Here is a 21,707-nt window from a genome sequence, read left to right as displayed (position 1 = left end):
AGTAACGCTACTACTGCCGCATTTAAGTGTCCGCCCAATCATGAGTCTGGCAGCATTTACCCCCAGCCATGAGGCAACTTAACGCCCATTTTTGGGTGCAAATAGCGCAGCGCTGTTAGTGCGCGCTAATTGTGCCGAAAATGCACCATTGGGTCCACTGGACCCAATGGGGAATACCCATTACCGCCCAACCCTTGATTGGTGCTAATAGCACCGGACCGGTTGGCCTTAGCGCTATTAGCCCAGGTAGTATCCCAGCGGTAATAACGCCAGGATACCGCCCAACTCGTGATGAGGCCCAAAGACCTCAGATTTAGCAGGCAGAATGACCAAGTGCTCACGCGTGGATAAAAGAGACACATGGGAAGTAACAAGAAAGAGACACATACATTAGTATAAGCAGAGAATATATATCAGAGGTTATCAGGAAGGGGCACATACCCAACCATAGAATGAGTTTGTGCTACCTCAAGTGAGCCAGGAAACACATGGCTTTGTAATGTGCAATATATTGATGCTTTGACAAAGTCAATGTTGAAAGATTAGTAGATGGGGCTTCGGAGCCCCAGGGCCTGGGGACCATTGCCTGCTTAATGATGCTGGCCCCAAAGAAGGTATATAATGGATCCCCAGGGCATCCATCCCATTCTTGTATGATATTCCACCTCGCATTCTCAGAAACCCCTGAAGTGTGAATGTCTGTCCCAAAGGAGAGATGTTGGAAGCACAGACTTTGCCACTTGCGAGCATGTCGGCACAGGTTCTGCCCAAAATCTGATAAAACTAATAGGTCTCAACGCTTCCTGAAAGACAAATGCGTGAGTGCCGCTGGTGGGGGTGGGGGGGGGGGGGGGTGCCACTACTCAGCTTACTCTGTGGAGCCATGCATGCTCCACAACTCAAACTGCCACGAATTATAAGATTTTAATTTGCCCCGTTCCCTGCATGTTAGAAACACAGCTCCTGCTCTGGGTCTCCTGCTCATGAGCCCAATTATAATTATTATTTTTATTAGGTGTTTGGCTTATTACAAGCCTTTCACCATCCATACATAACATCCCAAAAAAGAATCACAACCCATTCCCGGTACACATTATCTAAAACCACAAATATCCAAAAGTGTGCAAAACAGTTACATTTCATACATTCATATCCAAATATTAAAACATCCTCTAAAAAGCGGTCAGCACCAATCTCCCTGAAATATTCTTCTCTAACATGATCAAATACAAATCAATATCTCCTTAGACATTCCAAAAAACAATTCATCCATTTCTATTTAAAATTAGCAGCAAACCTTTAACACTCCTGCTAGAAATCTTATCAGGGCTATAACCAAGGAGACTCTTTCACCAATCCAAAAGATACCCCACCACTCTTCAGGTGTAAAACCTTTATTTTCAGAAAAAACGTCCCTAAACATCGTGTCCTCATCTCCGTCGAGTCTGTGCAAAATAGCAAAAGGTGCTGAAGTGTCTCTGTGTTTTTCTCTGTAGTGCAAAATCTGCCTCCTAAATCCTTTGCAGCACTCAGCTTCCACCAAGCTAGGATTCCCTTTGTTGGGTATAAATTAATATAGAAATGCAAAAATTGGGTCCAAAGATAACTGCTAGGAAACGTGATCACATATTTTGGCAACAAATTGCATGTTCTACAATCCAAATTATAATAGTAGTATCACTTATATCCTTTGTCTCACTTCTGGGTCTCAATCCAGTCGCTCTTTCACAATTGTACTTTAAAAGCTACTGGGTTTGCTAATAATATGTCTTTTGTTGTGTCCAATTTCACAAGAATTCTTTGACAAGCCAATTTCCATTCATTCAGAGTCCACTCATTATGGTTTATTAAAGAGCCCCTAACAATTTGGAATGCAAGAGGTGCACCCTCAGCTATGCTTTTACGGTATAGGGGTAACGATTTCCACACTACCATAGTGTATAAGGAAAGCAGCCCCAATTCATGTCGAATAACCTGAACTGGGACACCACTTGGCAGTGAAAGGACTCCCTTCCACAACAAACCCTCCTATACCGGTCATAACCTAAATGAAAGTGCAAAAAAGGCTTATGCAACATAGGTCAATATGGACAAAACTTTCAACGTACAGAAATTCAGAACAGGAAGTAATGAATAACACCCATATCGCCTCAACAGAACACAACCCTGAGCAGCCACATTTTTTGCTTTTTTTTGCCCTTAAACCCCTTTCTCTTGGGGCGTCAATCAGACTGGTATTCAAACACAGTCCTAAGTACGTAAAGGTTTCCACCTTCAATAGAATTTCTTAAATGTCATTCAAAGGCTATCTTTTGCTTACCCATTGGTGAGCGAAGGATCAAAACTCTCGACATTGCTACGTTTACTCTAAGTCTGTTCTGTTCTACATACCCTTGCAATGTGTCAAGTTGGTGCTGCAAACTGATCGGTGTCTGGTGCAAAAGGACTAGATGGTCCATGTACAGCAACCAACCCAACGCCTTTTCATTGAGTCTGGGTGGGAAGCATTGAGCACTTCCCAGAGTAACACCCAAAGCTGAAATAAACAGATTGAACAAGGATGGCGCTTAGGGACAAACCCTGCTTCAGGCCATTATTAGTTTTTATTAATCTAGATTAGCGTCCTGCCAAATTCAATCTTACCCTCAAGGAGGAGGAGAATATAAAGCATTAATTTCCTGAAGCAAATCAGGAGGACATCCCCAATCCACTAATTTAGCTCACAACAGGTCTCTATCAATACTATCAAACAGCTATGTTATGTTCACTTATACTGTGCACCGCTACCACCCAGGGGCAGTCTCCAGGCGTTTACGTGGCTCTGCAAGAAAGAGGAGGGTGTTGGTTAGTGAGGATAGAGGGATAGTATAGGTCCAGAACCAGGAGAAACTGGTGTCTGTGTGTGTTGGGTTGCACATGAGTTGATAGCGTGTAGTGGCTTGTTGTATCCGTAAGGGTGGGGCCCAATGCCTGGGTTGTTTGTTGTATGTGAATGTCTGTTATGCTGGCTGTGTGTGTGTTGTATGTGTAAGTTAGCTGGAATTTAAGGCTATGGTTGAGCACACTGGCTTGTGTATCCGTAGGTGTATGGTTCAGTGACTGGAATTGTTGTATGCAAGTGTTAGTTATGTTGGGTGTGTGTTTGTATTTAGTTTGACTAGCCATGGGCGTGTATAATACAAGGGATGCGCGTAGGAGGGGAGAAGGAGTGGAGTGGTTAGTACTTTAGGTACTCTGAAAGTTCTTCTAGGAGGCTAATCTTCATAATTCTATCTAAATGTGAACCATGGCTAATTTTCACAATTCTATATAAATGTGAGGCAAGTATAATCGTCACCTATCTATCCAAATGAGACGCATTGCTAATCTTACCAATATGTCTATTGTAGCATATTTCCTCCCCTCAAAATATATTTGGGCAAAACACTGTTCGTTTCCCACAAAATACATCTAAATCCTGCATGACGTCGGCCCCCTAGTATACTTGTAGGTTCAACTAATTTCCTTCCACAATTCAGTACAATGGCTGACTATGAAGCGTATCGCTATGGCTGACTATGAAGGATAGCATAATTCAACTCAGAGGCTAAATATGTTAGCCCTGTTTACAAACAGAAGTAGTAACAGTATTAGTAGCACTAGAGTGTGTATTAGTAGTACTAGAGTGTCTAAGCTTCTGGAGCACAGCAATGGTTGTGCTTCCTGCCCGCATCGCTTTATGATGGCTAGTTATAGGGCATGGCAACGTTCAACACAACTAATCTATGGGGCGGAACACAATGGCTAACTATATGTGTAGCTATTTTATACACAACAAAATATATCTTATCTTATACAAAGGTTCGGCTCCACGCAGGGCCAATCTCAGCCTTTCATCCTTCTGAGGTCGATAAACGAGCACCACACACCGTGGGTAATAATAAGCAGTGCTCAGATGCCTGTGGGTTTGTGGTGCTACATAAATGCAAATTATTATTATTATTATTAAAATGGCTACCTTACACAATTAGGCTACATGATGATAGGTAATATGAGTGGTGGGGTTTTACTGGAATAGAGCAATGGCTGTACTCCCCTCCAAACCCCACTTACCTTATCCTCATGTCTGATAGAGGAGGGCTCATCGGAGCAGTGCCGGCCATGGCATCATCGTAACTGAACGGTCTATGCTGCATTCCCACAGGCAGTGACATCTTGCCTAGAAAGCCACATGTGCCGTGTTCAATTGCGGGGTGTGCAAAATAATCTGTTCAGTACTATTACCTGCTTGTATCAATGCACAGTGACAAACCTTTTGCTATTCATTATGTGAGGAACATTTGAGACTCTAAAAAAAAGCCAAATGATTTTTATATAAAGTAAGCAGACCTGAAAATACGTTTCACAGAGGTCTGTGACCTCTGGTCGTGTCTCTCCTGTCTACGGCCTCTGATATGGCATTCATGAAAGGAAATATCAGGAACTGGACTAATAATGTGAGACGTCAAACCTTTTCACTGAAAACAACACAGCACTATGGAGTGCAGTGAGTTCAGATGATCTGTGCAGGACCACATCTAGCGGCAAAGCTGGGATGTAAGCATTGACACTTTGGCTGCATCGTCTCAAATTTGGCTACCAAATCATCCCACCCGACTAATGCATTATGCTCGTTTTTTAGTGTGGTTGTTGAGTGCTTTATTCCCTGGTTCGGAAGGAGGAGCTATAGACCAGCACCATACTGATGTTACATTCGTGTTTATTACTAAGGTATTCTGTTGTAGGTACGATGGGCCTTCATGACAAGTATGGCGGTGCATTAGAAAAGTGCCAGTAGAAAAATTACAGCTATATTTTCTGCACTGTCATGTTATACATTTTGAGTGATGGGGAGGAAAACAGTGCAACCAAATTCTGGAGGTTTTTGCTTTGCATTACCTAATCGAAATGAAGGATTTCCCATGGGCAGAATTAACGCCGTGGTAAATGCTAAAAATCCCCAAAGGAGTCTTTGGGACTCCACGAAAGGGAACTAATACTACCAACCCTCCACTCGTAATGTGGTAAATATTCCTCTGCTGTGAGTGATGGTAGCGGTAAATCTGTATGGTAAAAAAGTAGGGAATCTATGGGAGTGGGGACACGTGAGCACCGGCACAGTTACCAACGGTGCCCGTGCTTCTGTGACGGGTCTGCCTACCTTGGCCGCTGCGCTCTGCAGCATCAGACCTGTCAGGCACAGCAGCTCTGGCAGGCAGACTCATAGTTTGCCGGTCCAGAAACAAGGGTGCCAGTGAGTTTACCGACACCCTTGTTTCCAGACCCGTAAACTTGTAATGAGGCCCAATGTCTTATATCCTCAGTGGCAAATAGTTAACGTCTGGTTTGCTGTGCTCACACGAACATTGCAGAGTTGCATCATTGTGATTTAACACTTGTATATATTCCTCAAATAATGTTAGGGCTGTATCCCACAAAATTAACATATCATTGATATAGCTCAACAAGAGGATTGCATCATCTGCACCCAGCAAACAACAAATGTTTGGCATATGAAGAGCAAACCATGAGCCCATGGCGGCGCCTTATTACTGGCAACAATATTTCACATTATACCAAAAAAAGTTGTTCTTATTACATATCTCGAATATCGCTGGGATCTTAATGAACTACGTTTGATTACAAGCCAATTTAGTGTCTAGAAAGCTTTTGACCCTATACGTTACATAATTATGTTGATTGATGCCTAATGCTATGAGGGTATAACCATCTTGCCTGGGTATTGTGTATCATCCCAATAGGACCACTAGACCTGCAACACTGGGAAATGGAGAGTTTTTAACATGGGTAGATAAATGGAAGGCCTTTAGGAGTAGGGCAGCACTATGAACCAGCCTTCGTAATCCTACCCGTCCTTAGTGCAAAGCCTCATCATACAAACAGCGATATCCCTTCGACAGATTCATGAAGGAACTCCTCCTTTTATGAGCAGGGGAAATATGGAAATCAGACCATCAGCGATCCAACTAGCGATCCATCTTCATTTATACCAAGGAGACCATTCCTGGTTTTAACTTTGCATTCTGGGACATGTAGTCCAGGGTTCATAATGTGTAAATCCAGGACTAAAAGTCCAGGACTGGAACAATGTCTCCCGAACGGAATGCATAACGTTGGCATGTATGAATCAAGGAAGATGTGTAAGGAGGACAATGATAATGCGGTAAAATGTGCAACGTGTGATGAGAGAGGAGGAGGAATAAGGTGTGAGAACGAGAAGTGAAGACAGAGAAGTGAGATGAACAAATGGAGAGTAAGAAGAAAGAGAGTGGGTAGAAGTGAGGATGCCCCAAAATGGATGCTGTGGAGTGGTTGTTTCCTGGTTCGGTTTTTCTTGTAAACATTTCGCTAGGGCCAAGAGCAGCTCTGGCCTGCAATGCTCGACGCCCGGACTTCTAATGCTTTGAGCAGACGTCGAAGAGCTTTCCTGAGGTGTCTGAGCAGCAGTGGAAAAAGTCGAGCAGCGAGGTCGACAGTAAGAGCCCAGACATGGCACCTGGCGAGACGTAGGGGCGAGCCAATCGTGATGCTCGCCTTGGCATCGACGAGAGGGTAGTGTACCCATGGCCCAGCCAGACGTCTGCCTGAACAAACAACGCACACCAGCAGGAGCAATTAAAGACAAAGGTACAGAAGCGCTTTCCTAAAAGTGTTTCTGATGTGGAAAGTTCCAGATTCAGCAGTGTAAGGCACGAAAAGCAATCAATTCCTTGGATTCGCCCTCGCGTGCAGCCTGCTGCTGGCACGCGCGCCGCAGCGATCTGACTGGTCCGCTTAGAACCAATCTGATTGCGCCTGCGTTGTCTCCAGGGGAAGAAAACGACCCTCGTAAAGAGAAAGAACTTTAAGAGGTTGTGCTAGGCTGCTCTCGGTTTTGGCAGTCAGCCTCCAATTTTCTTTGAAGAAAACAGACTTTCTAAGGGCCTAAAATAGCAAAAGCACGGCGTGCATCATTAACATCTGGAGCAGAAGCCTTAAACGCCGCGTTGGTCCAGAAGAATGAGAATTCGGTTGAGATTTGATACTATTTATTGGACCAATGTAAATAAAGCACACGTGTTAGAAATACATGTGATACATGTGTATGTGCGGGTCCAGGGTGGCCTTTTCTGAAATCTGAACATGGGTCTTCAACGTATCAGGCATGCTGCAAATTTTCGTTGATCTGCTAAAGAGTTTAAACATGCAAAGAATCTATGATATATGAAGAATTACATGGGAGGGTGAGATTTGTAAACACTGTGGGTGAATAATTGAAAGATAACACCTTTTATTATCCGAAAAAGGCCTACGTTTCGTCAGTAAAGTAGGCTTGCTATAAATGAAATGTCTGCAGGGTCAGACTGATGAGGAGCCATCTTGCGAGTCACTTCTATTAGATGCAGCCCAGCTGTCTCATGCAGCCTGGGACTGTACGGAGAGGTCCTTCTGAAAACCAGTTACCAGTTACCCTATATTATTTGCTTTTATACTCCGTACCACTGCCATTAACATGAGCTCTGCGTTCATGGGTAGATGTGAAAGAGAGGTGGTGGGTTAGAGCATATATTGCAGATGTTGACCTCTGCATGCAGATGTGTTTCGTGGTGCTCTGTGGTGACAGCGCAGGGATGAGTGACTAGAGGGGAGCCTCGTATATCCGCGGTGCAAGGATGCATTGGCTGGAGCTGCCATGTCTAGCCTATTAAAGGAGGACTAGATTTCTGTTGTTTGGCCAGTAGAAGTTTCATGGAGGAAGTTACACATGGAGTGGTGCTATTATGTTGAGTGATATTGCAGATCTGTATTCAAGAGTGCCTGAGAGCTATGGGGGCTACTAATGAGATAATCATTTTGGACTCCTTCCTGCTCGTAGCCTGAGGGGATTGTGGTTAAGCCAAGCTCTCTGACGTGTCAGAGCCAGGAATTGGCTGTCTGCCGAATTGTAATTGGTTATTTATACCGCGCTTAATACCAAGAGGTGTCTAAGCGCGGACCCGGGGATCGAACCTGCATTGTTCCGCACATCGTCTTGCTTTCAAGGCGGGCGCGTTGCCCCTGAGCTCTTCTCCCGAGACATGAGAATGGGTGTTGCCCTTTTATGTAAAGAATTGGTAAATAAATCACTGGAATGCAGTGTGAGATGCTCAAATTAGAGGTAAAGTTGTAAAATAATGCAAAGCAGACTCACTCATTCAAAGGAGACATGCGTAGCGAGGACAACACTTTAGGTGGGCAACTGTACAGCTGTCCATTTTAAAGCTTGTATGCCGACACTCTCAGCTTTTGTGTATTTATTTATATAATACTATTATAGCACTGCTACCCAAAGCGCTGTATAGAAAATCTAAACAGTACATTCACAGTCAGTGACTGATCCATGATCCATGGAATAACTCATATGGCAGAAAAAACATCATCTTAAAAAAACAGTATTTTATTAAAAAGCAATCTGCAAAAATGAGACTCCGGCTGTTGGTTTAAGTTTGAACAAGAGCGAATATCCAAGGGAGGGGCACTCCATTATTTAGGAGCTAAGCGATGAAACAAAAACTAGAGGATGCACAAGGAGGGCAGAAGGGGGCGGGCAACAGAAACAAGAAACTGAGTGGCAGAACGTAGAACCGTTCGTGGATGATAAATGGAAGCCATGGAAGACAGATACACAAGAGCTAAAGCATGAAAACATTTAAAAACCAAAGAACCTAACCCTCAAATCTCAGTTTACTGGGAAGCCAATATAATCGAGCCAGCTAGGGAGTAAAACTAGAGAAGAAATGAAGACCAAACACAATTCTTACAACAGAATACAAGCCAGCACGAAGAGAAAGACGCGTGTAACATGGGAGACACAGGCTCGTTCTCAGTAGAGGGGCTCCCACACTCCTTTGTAACGTGAGAGACACACATATAAAGAAGAGCAATAATTAAGTTGAAAGAAATGAATAGTTTGTAACAAAACCTTGGCAGAAGCAAAGGTTAACAAATGACTGATTTTCTTGATATTACAAAGATGAAAATGACAAGAATGAGTAGGGACTAGGGTGAGTAGGGACTAGGGTGAGTAGGGACTAGGGTGAGTAGGGACTAGGGTGTCCATCTGGGCATGTGCAGAGGAATAAGAGTTGAGGGATTGGAGCCCAACAGGAAGCTGAAGTAGGGGGAAAATATTACAAGAAGACAAAGTAGAAGAAGAAGCAGGAACGGAATAATGTCGGGTTTTCAAGGATTGTGAATGAGAAAGCAAGAGGACATCTAAGAAGGAAAAGCTAAAAGGCAAGCAGATAGACGCTGATGAATACAATCATCAAATGAAGGGAAAGAAAAGGATATGAGTGTCATCCACGTACAAAAAGTGAGCCTGAAATTTGCGTCCTGAAATAAAAGAAGCCGAAGATGAAGTATATGAAGTAAATTAAAGAGGATCCTTGTCAGAATCCAGAGGAACACCCTAAAAAAAGGATACGAGTATGCAAAAGAACCCTTCCACAAAACTGCAAAAGAACGATTATCTACATTAGAAGAAAACCACTGCAAAACTTTACAAGATGACAAACCGTGAGGCCTTCCTGCACGACCTCTGTGTATCCAAGCAATTACTAAGGGAGCAGGAGAACGCGCACTCCCAGAATGTCTGTCTAAAGAACCCAGCTGTTCATGACCGTTGAGGGTATTAACCCTAGACAGAAAAGCTGGGAGGAACTGGGCATTTCTAAATAAGGGCGGATTTTGAGTTGTAGATCCTCTGGGAGGAGGACCCAGTACCAGGCTACTTGGAATCCCTTGATGTCGGGAAATATGGGGATGGTAACGGTGGTGTTGGAGGTTGTACTCTTCCTTGCCTGAGGCTGGGCTCTTCTGGGAGTTAATGTGTATAACCCAGCCTTGACTAACCTTCACAGCCTGGCTGCAGTTACCATGAGAACAATATTCCTGTACATAGAGGGCAGGAGGGTACTCTTAGGTTCAGAAATGTTGTAGCGTCTGCTTTTCCCAGTCCACGTTGGGCGAAGTGGCCCTTTTACTGGACTGAGTGCCGCTAGGTTGTATAATTTAATTATTTGCGTGTGTGTTTGGAGGGTTACATGTTTCTTTCCTGCTGCTTTGCTGCTTCACAGCCCTTGTCGACCCTGTACAAAGTGACGTGACATTGCAAATATGACATAACAAGCCATGACAAAATATGGCATTACATTTTACAGCGTTTCATAATGTGCTTGTATAACAAAATCATCAATGCATGCAAAAATTGAAGAGGTGGAATGTATAGCTAATTATACAACTACAAAAACAAAAAAATGGTGATCATCTCTTAAAAATGGGAAATAGCATTCAGTCACAAAATCAAAATTCGGAAGGACAAAGAAATATATCACAAGGAAGGAAAGAGGTGGCAGTGCAACAGACAGGACTCTGTGTTTATGGGGTCTGACACCCCCAACTAGGAAGTCATAATGTACTGATTTTTAAAAAAGGAATAACAAAATTAGGGTTCTCAATTTTTTTTCAAATGTATTAATATAAGTCAGAGGCAAAACCTGTCAACACCAGGATACATAGGAAAGTGGGCAGTAGCAAGGCAAGTAAATCCTTTGCAACCCATTTTTAAAACCCATGCAGAATTACATTAAAACCTGTGAAAGCTCACATTCGTTTGCATCAATACTGACCCCCAGAATAGCCATTTTTGGAGCAAGATCAAAAAGTGCATTTTAGTTCATTCATTCAAATTATTTGCAAATTCCACTTCCTTCGAAGGGTTTCCAGAAGAAGCCAGAGCAAGCAAACATATTTTGTGTGTTTGTTGCAGAGAGAAAACAGGCAGAGGTTTAAATACTCTCCTCATACATATACGCCCCACACCCGAATGCAACAGTTGCCTCCGACCCAGCATCAGAGGCAAACCTTTTCATTTCAAGGGGCTACGTCCTGTCTTTAAGTCGAACAATTGAGAAGTCAATGTGCACTGCTAAGAGGAGGATGTCTAACTGTGAAATCGCTATGAGGTCGCCACTTCCAGATGATTAGGGGAGGATTAGGAAGGTGGTCACCGAAACAGTGAAAGAAAGTTGATTACTTGCATATCTTCTAGATTCTCTTAGTCTGTCTAAATGCACTGAGGAAGATGAAGGTGTGGGTGTCCTCAGTGTTTGCAGTGCTCACGGGAACATAGGTTGTTTTCATGGCTGAAGTCTCTCTGCGCCTGCTAAGATCTCTTTTATATTTTTGCAGGACCACTGAGAAGGTTACATTTAAATGTATATTAATATGTCACAATTCTGTTGCATGCTTGGAAAAAACAAGCATTTTAGATGCAAACTCCAACCTAAAATTATTATGACTCTAGTCCCACAATTGCAGCACCTACTAGAGACATCTTGAAATTGAAATTAAAAAAGTATCAACTAAAAGAAGTTGCTTAATGCCTCAAATGCTTGGCTTCTTGTTTTTAGATGGGGAGCCAGCAGGGCCTTAAGTGGCCCAGGGCTAGCCCAGGCTCAGCCCGATCAGTTTCCAAATATTGCCCTTGAGGCAGGGCTCTCCGAACTCACCAAATTTCTTTAAAAATATGAGTGGAAATGCTGCTCTTTGCTAGTAAATATCACCTCCAGCCATGTTTACAATCACAACATCAGTTAAAGCAATGTGAAATTAGGTCATTTTCAAACAGGAAAGGGAAATGATAAGAGAATACATTGTTTGATTTTTGCCACACATTGTATTAAAGTATTATTGTTAGAATGCCTTTAATTAGTATGTACAAATAATGGATTTCTTTCAGAAGAACTGTGGAATTGCATGGCGTACTGATCTGTTTTGATTTGATGTTCTATATCAATATTAGAATATATTTATTTTGGGCAACATTTTCACATACCTTAACCATATTTAAATACATCTTTTAAACCAGAATGTTTGCCCTGTCATTGCACATGTGCAAACTCGACTGGCTCTGTTGGGTCACTCCTTTACACAGGCCACTCCTCTTTTAAAGCTTTATTAGCTACTTGTGATTTGAGGCTGTGCGAGACCGTTTTTAGCCCCCCCCAATATTACATCAGAACGCATTAGAGCCCCCCTCGATTTCTTATCCCTCTTAAAGCACTGGGGTCCGGGGGTTCAAGGTGAGATGTTGTGGTGGATAAGGGAGCACAGAGGGGTGACAAAGAGAGGGGTGGGTAAGAATGGGGTCTTCCGAGTAAAGGGACGAGATGCCGCGTGCCAATGATTAAAGGACAAGCAATGTTAGAACCGAGATACTTAGTGCCACTACATTTAGAGCCAGGGTATTATGACATAAAACGATACTGTTTGCCCTGCTAATGTGTTTCCCAGCACAGGATGAAAGCGGCAATATATCCTAGTGTGTCCTGCTGGCTCAAGGGGACACAGATGTTTTGCTGCTTTGACATCCCTTTGGCCATGCATTGGGCAGAATAAATGAACATGTTTTAATGACAGTTTTGACATATGTGTACAGAATGGTGGTTTGGCAGCATGCTTAATTATGATGTGTGCTTTGAATTACAGTGCATAACTCCTGTGCAAAAAGACCTGTTATGGTTCAAACAGATGTCACAGCAAAGCACCAGCACAAAGTAGAAATATCCTTTAAGAAGAAAAAAAGCGTTGACTAACAGACCCCGGTATCTCCCTCTGGGGTGGTCCTGGTTTCTCAAAGTCTCCTTGGATTATACTGGGCCGCGCCTACTGGCCCCTTACCACACTTGCCCTGGGGTCTCCTTATGTTGATTGTTGAATGCTATTATCTGTTGCTCCATGGCAAACTATCTGTGCTTGCGCTTTCTTGCACTTTGCTCGTTTCCCCCACGACTGCGTTTGAGTGCATGGTAGCGGGTTGCGCGAGATGAGCGACTCCTCGACCCATGCACTTACCTGATCCAAAAGTTCCAAGGTCGTCAAGATCAGATCTCAGCTTCCCATTCACTTTGCACTTGGGATGCTACAAAATGGCTGCGTTCATAGCTGTTAACTCATAAAATAACAATACATACAATATATATTACAAAATAATGGAATATGAATTGTTTAGCGTGTGAGAGAGTGAATGTATTGGTTAAAATGTCATGTAAGGAATACATTAAACCTTTAAATAGCAGCTTCTAAATCAACGTTTTCTAATATTCGTTTTTACAAATCATATAGATGGAAGAGGACAATTATTTAAAAAAAGAATGTATTTTATAATGCTATTAGATGCTGTTTACAGAACAAACAAGATTGTGTTTCATTTATTTCGAGAAAAGCATAAACCATCCCGCATTCGCTCAGAGAGTTTTACATTAGACCTGTGACATAATGGAACAACATGTCTGTGATGTGTTTTACTGCCTGTGCGGAATGTCTGCCCTGACTGCCCCTTCACCCCCATAGAAAGAACAGTCCCATAAAATCTCTTTTGACCTATGAAGATTGCCCAGAAAGAGAGAATGAGACCTGGCCTTTGCCCCACCTCCTATGCCACAATCCCCTCACCCCTGTACTCGCCCAGCCAAGGGCAGAGTACAAAGGGTGTACATGCTTGACAGGTATGAATCTCAAAGATTGCCCTTCGCTTTGTTTCAGGCTCATTCTGTGTAAACCTGCACTACCCTGTTACAACAGGAAGTCCTGCCCCCTGAGAACCAGAAGTCCTACTTTCCATCATGGTGTCTCATAGAGCGCGGAGGTTTTTTAAGGTGCTTTTTTGTGTATAGGTTTATAATAGTTTTCTATACGCACTCTTTTGGCAAAAGTACACAGCATACGCTTCATCTCCCTACATTGGCAGACATAATAAGAGGAATTATAGTAAAAAAAATAGCTATATTCATTCCTGCAAATCGTTTCACAAAAAGCACCTCCAACATTTTCCCAATGCAGCGTTTACACTTAGCTACATTTGTATCCTACCACAGCCTGCCCCTCCCGTAGCGACCATGCGTGCTCGCCTTGGAAGCAAGACGACACGGAGCAACACAGGTTCGATCCCTGGGTCCGCGCTTAGAAACCTCTGGGTATTAAGCGTGTTATAAATAACCTAGCCTATCATATCGTATCATGCCCCTCCTTGTGTCCCCTGCAGTCAATCTGTCAGTCTGGGGACTCCGGCCAGTGCTTTATGTGGAGTGAGAAAATCAAGGGACTAATTGGGGCTCACAGTCACAAAGCAACATTTTAGGCAGGGCCTAAGAAGAGTAAGCAACCTTCAAGCAAGGGGTGGCTTATGTAACCAAAGATTGGCCAAACAGACGCAAGAACGTTTTACAAAATATGCCTAGCAGGAAAGTGAGTGAAATCAATTAATAAAGTGTAATAAAATTAAATTAAAGAAGGTAAATGAAGGGTCCAATCCTTGCACGAATGTTAAAGTGCCTGCTGTAAAGCTATGCTTCTATCCTGCAGTCATAACTTCCCACCTGGGTAAGGTAGCTCAGAGGGTTAAAGTTCTGTACACAGTAAACTGTGTGCAATGGGCAGCATTCTAACATGCAGGACACAGCTCATGAACTGAAAATGTCTTCGCTTAGGACAGAAAGGTGTAATGCAGTGGTCTGGGCCCCACTAGGTTTTCACATTTAACACAGAGACTAGACCCTCCTCTTCTGAGATGTTGGGAAAGCAGGAGGAATTTGCCTGTGATCCTTGGCAAAATGAGGACCAGGTGTCAAAGCAGAATGTAACCTAGAAGGGTCCGGGCCCACTTAAAGCCCTAACTGTTGACCACCATAGCCTAGTTCCTATTCCTGGTGCTAATGGAGCTCCTCTCAATTGCCTCTCTGAGGGTTTCCCAATGCTATCCAATCTGCCTGTTCAACACTGTCCCTATTTTACCTGCCATGATCATCACTTCTAATGGAGGCTCTAATTGGAAGAGGCTGTAGCTGCACCTAAACCGTCAACCATTTCATGCCATGTTGTGTTAATGATCTCAAATGTACGCTTGTTCAATTCGATCTTTGTCCGGGAAAGAGTTCAAGGAGCTGTTAGTGAGGCTTGCCCCAACTAAGGACCTGCCTGATGGGAAACAAATAACAACAGCAGTCTTGTTGGAGTTAAAAACATGCCACCTTCATTTCACTGATAACTTGCAGGTTCTCACAGCAATTCACTGGTTCCCAGTCAACGAGGCCCTTACACATTACTTCTGGATGGCCTTCTGCCGTTCCCAGGCATTCTTCCATCCAGGGATGTACATCACTTCTGGTCCCAGTTTCTTCCGAGTGACTTTGTGTCACTTCCGGGCATATGTCCTTGCAGTTTAAGCCCCACCTCTGGTGGCGGTTCCTACCGAGAACCTTCTGTTCACTCTCCTACCCTCTATGTAGTGATGTCGTTGAGGATTCCAACTGTCCTTATGGGTGAGAGCGTAGATTGCACGGGCCCGGCCTCTGCAGCCAGTGGGTAATCCTTGTGTCTGTCAGTCATGGCATCATTCCTCCTCAGCTAAGATCACCCAGTAACTCAACCATGCTTTGGTGCGACTCCCCCTCATTTGGAAACCTCCCGCCGCCAAAGCCAAAAAAAGAGGGTTTCTTATATCTGCCCCTTTACTTCTAGTCTTCTGGTCTGGAGGAGTGGAGCTAACTTGTGACCAGAGGAGTAACCCACTACGGTGTGTCCACCTCTATTGCCGCCTGATGGGGCGTGTGCAGCCTCTGACTTTCTGTTCTTTTGCTGCCTTCCGAGTGCCCTAGTGTCACTCTCGGGCCTGCTACCATTACAAGACCCACCGCCTCCTCCGGCTTACCTTCAGGTCTTACATTCCTGAGGACATCCACCAGTCACCCCTGGCTTCTCTATTAATTGGCGTTGCAAGTGTGTTTACTACTAGGTCAAACACATCCCTTCACAGTCCCTGCATTTTCCTACAACTGTATACCCTGGGCGAGTATGATGGTCCTGTTCTCCCCACATACGCTGCAGCTTTTCTCTGCTTCGCCCCCTATTTTTATCCCTTCCCTATCCCCAGATATTAAAAAAGATTTGAGCCACAAAGTTATTAATGGTTACTGTAAAGGGCAATACAAATATAAAGAAAAGAACTGCCTGATTGTTCTGTACTTGATGGTCGTGCAGATTAATGATACCTCCGTCTCCAAGTAGCACACGGGTAGAAAAGCAAAAAACCACTACCCGCGCAATCTTTGAGGCCACAGGTGTAGAGGGCAGTCAATATGGAACCAGGAACGCCGGAAGGACCCCCTGACCACTGTAAGGCAATGAATGATTAGTCAAACAGTGCAAATGGACAGTAATGCAGTGGGATAGAGAATTCGTAGCAAGGCTTACCGAAGTGTGATGAGAACAAGAGCCTTAATGGAAAAGGATAGTCAGAAGGGGACCAACAGCATAAACAGTGTGGCGGGATTCCAGCAACACTCTGGGTAATGGAAGACACCTGAACCAAATGTTCAGTACACAGGTTGATCCTTGAGCAGTCCAGTTAACAGATCCGAGGTCGAGAACCAATAGTAGCCTAGAGTTCAAATGTTCACTACACAGGATGATCCTTGGGCAGTCCAGTTAAACAGATCCGAGGTCGGGAGCCAGTAGCAATAACAAAGTTCAAAGGTTGATATTCCAGAAGGTAACCAATGCGAGGAAGTTACAGGGACAAAGACAAAAGCAATCCGAGGAACGTTCCGTGGTCGTAGTACCTGAAGAATCCAAGAGAATCCAAAACGCCAAACAGTCCTTGAAGAAAGCAGCTGTGAAGCATCGCTTCTGTGTTTTCCCGACCCTTTTAACTGCGCGATGCAGTCACATGACGCGGGTCATGGGGGAACGTGCGGATCTGCGTCACATGACTCGCGATGTTGACGGAGGCTGTTGTAGACGCCTCGTCACGTGACGCAAGGTTCCCCACGCGCACGGGCGGCAGCGCCAGCCATGCAAAAGTCTCCATGGCAGCTGCCAGCGCAAGGAGGGTCGGAAAACTCCCGGATAGCCAGCCATGAACCTCCCCTGTCTGGCGAGACATCGCCGCCGCTCATGTGTAGGGGCACGGGAATCACAGGGGCCCTGGTGGGTGGTGTCCGCTGCATCAGGTAGGTGAGGACTAACTGGTGTTCCGGCTGTACACATTAGATGTGTGCTGGGAGACATGACATTGATTCATGGAATTATTTGCGTTAAAAACGCAGATTTGGGCGCCTTTCTGTCCAAAAATCCCTGTTTGAAGTATGGGGATTTTCAGGCAGAAAGACGCGCAAATCTGAAATTTTCACGCAAATTATTCCATGAATCAGGCTGTAAATATATATATATATATATATATATATATATATATATATATATATATATATATATATATAAAGTTTATGGGGCTCATTACGAGTATTTGCCATTTTGCCATGCTACGAGTATGGCCCTGGAGTGGGGCATTTACCTTCAGTATCATGCTGGAGGTAAATCTTTCCACTTTCTGCTGAAAATTGGCAAAATCGGCAGAATTAATGTGATGGTAATTCCACCAGCAGTGATGCCACCAAAAATGCCCCATTGAATCCAATGGACTCTCAAAAAATGTGGATTAATTCTGCCACATGTAATCTGGTGGTAATTTCCACAGGACCATGTGTCGGTAATGGTAATTCCATAGGGCGATATTCCGGCGGATTTACTATCAGAATGAGCCCACATGTCTTCAGTTTATCTATGAAACGTGTGTTCCTTTCCAGGCAGGCAATGGAATTTTCAGACACAAATGAATGCTTATTTGGTGGTTCTATCTAAATACTACCAATTAGTTCCATTCGGATTGAGGCAGATGGACACATCCGTACAATGTCTTCCTACACTAGTCCTCTGCACCAAAATATTTCCCATGTTGGCAGTGGAAGAAGTGTTTCCGTATACAGGAACCGTGTCTTCGGGAACACTGCATCAGAGTTTCTGTACAGTGTCCTGGAATTGTTCAGAAACTCGTCATGTGACCACGGGTATCATCATTCTGATCCCTGCATGGTGGCTTTATATCTCCAAGGGACTGCGCACAATATTCCCCCACTAGGACATAACACGTGTAATCTGTTCAAAACAACAGAGCAATGACAGCCGCCATGTTTGATAAGGCGGCAGCCATTGCAGACCACTGTAACAGCGCTGCCATGCATGAAGATCACACGCAAAGCGTGAAAGACACCTGGTGGCCATGTTTTTTAGCGCATGCATGCAGTGACTGTTCGGCCTGGGTCTACTGTGTTTGGAGTGGGTTCACAGTCGCTATGGGCAGCGCGGTGGTGTAGATGTGCTATCGTTTGCGCTCCTATCAGATATTCCACTGGGATCATCAGAATCAGCCTGTATGTGTGTGTGAATGCACTTTGCATGGAAGGCTCCTTATATGCAGCTGGCATCCTCTCCAGACACAGGGCTTCCGTGTCATGTCAGCATGCACATTTTGCAGTGCATATAGGTTGGAAGAGAAATTGTGGTGAGGACAGAACATGCTGTCAGATCTTGAATATACTGCATCCTCCACAGGTTGGCTCAGGTTATGAAATGATCTATCTATGTGTGCTTGTGTTTCTGCAGATTCGAGTGTGGGCAGAGAGCATAAAGTCATCAATGTGATCATCCCAGAACACCGGATCCACTTCTTCCAGCAGCTGGGCTACATTCTGGCCACGCTTCTGCTCTTCATCCTCCTGCTGACCATCGTGGTCCTCATCACAAGGAAGCGGCACAGGCGAGGTGAGGACTCTGAGGCATGCCCTGGTCTCGGGGAGCATTGTAAGCGGGGGGGGGGGGTTCGATGCAATGGCTAAGGCGCATCTTCCTCCAGTTGCCTTCTGCATCGAGCAGTGTGAGGGTTTGCTTGTATCCCTCAGCTGTCTCGTTTTCCCCAAAGGCTAGTCCAAGCGTTATCTTTCATGACTAGAGGAGAACTTATCCCATGCCTGGTAGTGAAATCACCTTTGCTCTTCAAAACAGAAGTTACTTCAGCTCCTCAGAAGAAATAACACATCATCTGGTTCCATCTTCCCGTCTTCGCCTTGCTTGCCCTCTTCTCTCTCTTTTTTCCTCTCCTCCTGCTATTTCCATCCCTGCATTTTCTCTTCTCTCCTTTCTATTCCTTCTCTCCTTGATTCTCCTCACCTCGTCTCGCCTCTCCTCTTGTCTCCTCTTTTTGTTATACTCTTGTCTCTTCTCCTCTGTTCTGCAGTTTTCTCCTTTCGTCTGCTCCCCTCTTCCCTGCTCTCCTTTCTTTTTCTCATTTCCATCCAAGTAGCTGTCTATCTATCTGTCCGTCAGTCTATTTCATTCTCTCTCTCTCTCTCTCTCTCTCTCTCTCTCTCTCTCTCTCTCTCTCTCTCTCTCTGTCTCTTTCTCTCGCTCTCTTTCTCTCTCTCTCTCTCTCTCTCTACCCCATTTCTCTCTCTCTCTCTTTCTCTCTCTCTCTCTCTCTCTCTCTCTCTCTCTCTCTCTCTCTCTATTCATATATATGTTATCTATCCCGGCTTTATAACTCCTTATCTCAATCTAATGTTATTCAAAGACTAAAGTCCTATGGCCACTGTCTAACTAATACTTTCATGCCCAGTGGACATTGAATAATAGTGCTTGTGCAATAATGTGAAGCTAATTCTGTTCAGTAGAGGTCATTGAATAAGGCTCCTGGGTTATAGGTCAGCTAGTACTATGGTGTCCAGAGTTCACTGGCAATAGCTCCTGGCTCACTGCATAGAAACGCATGAGGGTCCGGAGGTCAAGAAGAAGACCTAGGGACACTGGCAAGATCTTGAAATTGGATCGAGAGTCACTGGGGTGGAGGGAATTACAGGCCAATCGACATTGACTAGTAGAAGTAGTCTCAGGTGCTTTATCATATAGGGTATAGTTGGCTGGCCATATGGATTAATTTCACCAGACGTCATATTTCCAGTTTTGGATTGTCATGTATTAAGCTATTGCAATCTAGCAGTTGTAATCTTGGTTCACAGGAGAACTCATTGGACTCTAACATCCAGGCGAGACTGTCCCCAAAAAGAAAAGTGAGGAAATAAGAAATGGTCTGCTAGGGACGAACATGGACTCACCTGGTCACCTTTATATGATGCATGTGTCCTGGATGTTAATATTCCCAGAGGAAGAACACTAAAGGAGGAAGAAGATAATGGGGAATGACGAGGGAGGACTGTCATTAGAGGGAATTTCTTAACTAACTGGAATCTTTCTGTTTCCCATCTAGGCTTTGACTATAACGTGAAGAAAGCAGACGAGTAAGTAACAATGCGTGCCTCTTTCTAACATAACCCTGAGGTCTGCAGTTTAAGCAGGCGGGCACATGGACGGCCATGGAGTCATCTTGTTATATTACCAGGAAGGTTTTACATTTGGGTTACCATTTAAATTAAGGGATGATGTTGTATTTACTTATGCCTACATTTGGATGCTGTATTGTTACGTTCGTTCAGGCACCCGGTCCTGCGTATGATTGTGTGGAATGTTTATGATTGAAGGCGAGTGGGGATTCTAGAGAACGGTGGTTGGCGTGAGGTACGAAAGGAGTGGGAGTGAGTGCAGGAATGGGCGCCGGGTTTACACTATTACTTAAATAAAACTTGAAGAAGTATCTGAGGTTTCCAGTGTCGGCTGTAATACTTCAATTGGCGATGAGGAGGGTCCACCCGGCACCGGCACCTACGCATTGCGAAAGAAGCGAGAGCTGGAGCTGCGAGCAAACAAAGTTATTTGCTTGTGCAGATGGTTGATTTTAAGTCCGCAACAGGAAAAGAAAGGATCAAAGGTTCCGGAAGGGAAATTTTCTTTTAAACGACATTTGTTTTGGTCGCGCACACGCGTACGAAGGGGACGGAGCTTGCCCATCATCTCATGTTAGAGTAATGCACCACATAAAACGTGACGCGCGTCATGTGACGCACCTCCATTTTGGATTAAACGAGAAAGTCAGGGGAGGATGTTGCGAGGCATGCTGCATCGTCGTCACAGTACTTGAAAAAAAAACTTTTTTTGTTTGTTTTGGTGCAGCAGGAAATAATATATAAGAACATCTTTCGCAAGGAAGTGAAGTTTCTGTTTTTGGGTCATACTAGGGTTGGTGAAGTCTGACTTTGTGATACTATATGCAAGTCTTGCATATAGCGAAGTTTCAGTATAATCTCAAGTAAGCATTCCAAGGACGATCTGTTCAGGATTTGTGTACGATTTCGAACATGCAAGGAATTAGCATTCAGCCGCCAGCCAGTTTTCTTCTGACTCCTGGACAACCTACAGTGGTTTGGTCCGAATGGAAGGAGTTTTTGTTGAATTATATTCAAACTGTGGAACAAGAAGGACTCACCCCCGGAAGAAGAAACTTTTATTGCTCCATGCTCTAGGGTTGGAGGGACAAAGGAAGTATAGAGAACTTCCAGAATTACCAGTTGATGAGGCTGGTGATGTTGTTGAGCATGATAAGGCAATCAGACAATTGGATAAATATTATGCCCCAGAGACTAATGTGGCAATAAATAGATACAATTTTTACACGAGAACCCAGAAGGAACAGGAAAGCATTGAAGATTATGTTTCGGCTCTGAGGTTGTCGGCCCGTATGTGTCACTTTGGGAATGGGATCACCCTTGATGAACTTATAAGGGATCAAATTATAATTCATACGAAGGACACGCTCATTCAAGACAGGTTATGGATGGTAGAGAACCCGTCTCTACCAGAAACCA

At 44.1% G+C, this 21,707-nt stretch overlaps 1 protein-coding gene across 2 annotated transcripts in view; it reads left to right on the top strand.

Annotated features, from left to right (window-relative positions):
• The window catches only part of MXRA8 (matrix remodeling associated 8), a 144,125-nt gene that overhangs the window by 88,469 nt on the left and 33,949 nt on the right, over window positions 1–21,707 (top strand). For both annotated transcript variants that reach the window (XM_069610113.1, XM_069610112.1), the window contains 2 exons: window positions 18,559–18,717; window positions 20,216–20,246. In XM_069610113.1, the coding sequence (XP_069466214.1) occupies window positions 18,559–18,717; window positions 20,216–20,246 (190 nt within the window). The remainder of the gene's footprint in view (window positions 1–18,558; window positions 18,718–20,215; window positions 20,247–21,707) is intronic.

The sequence above is a fragment of the Ambystoma mexicanum genome, chromosome 8 (assembly GCF_040938575.1).
Source record: "Ambystoma mexicanum isolate Mex_15411 chromosome 8, UKY_AmexF1_1, whole genome shotgun sequence".
Classification (NCBI taxonomy): domain Eukaryota; kingdom Metazoa; phylum Chordata; class Amphibia; order Caudata; family Ambystomatidae; genus Ambystoma; species Ambystoma mexicanum.
The sequence above is the reverse complement of the archived record's forward strand: the minus strand, read 5'-3'. Positions and strand labels throughout refer to the sequence as shown.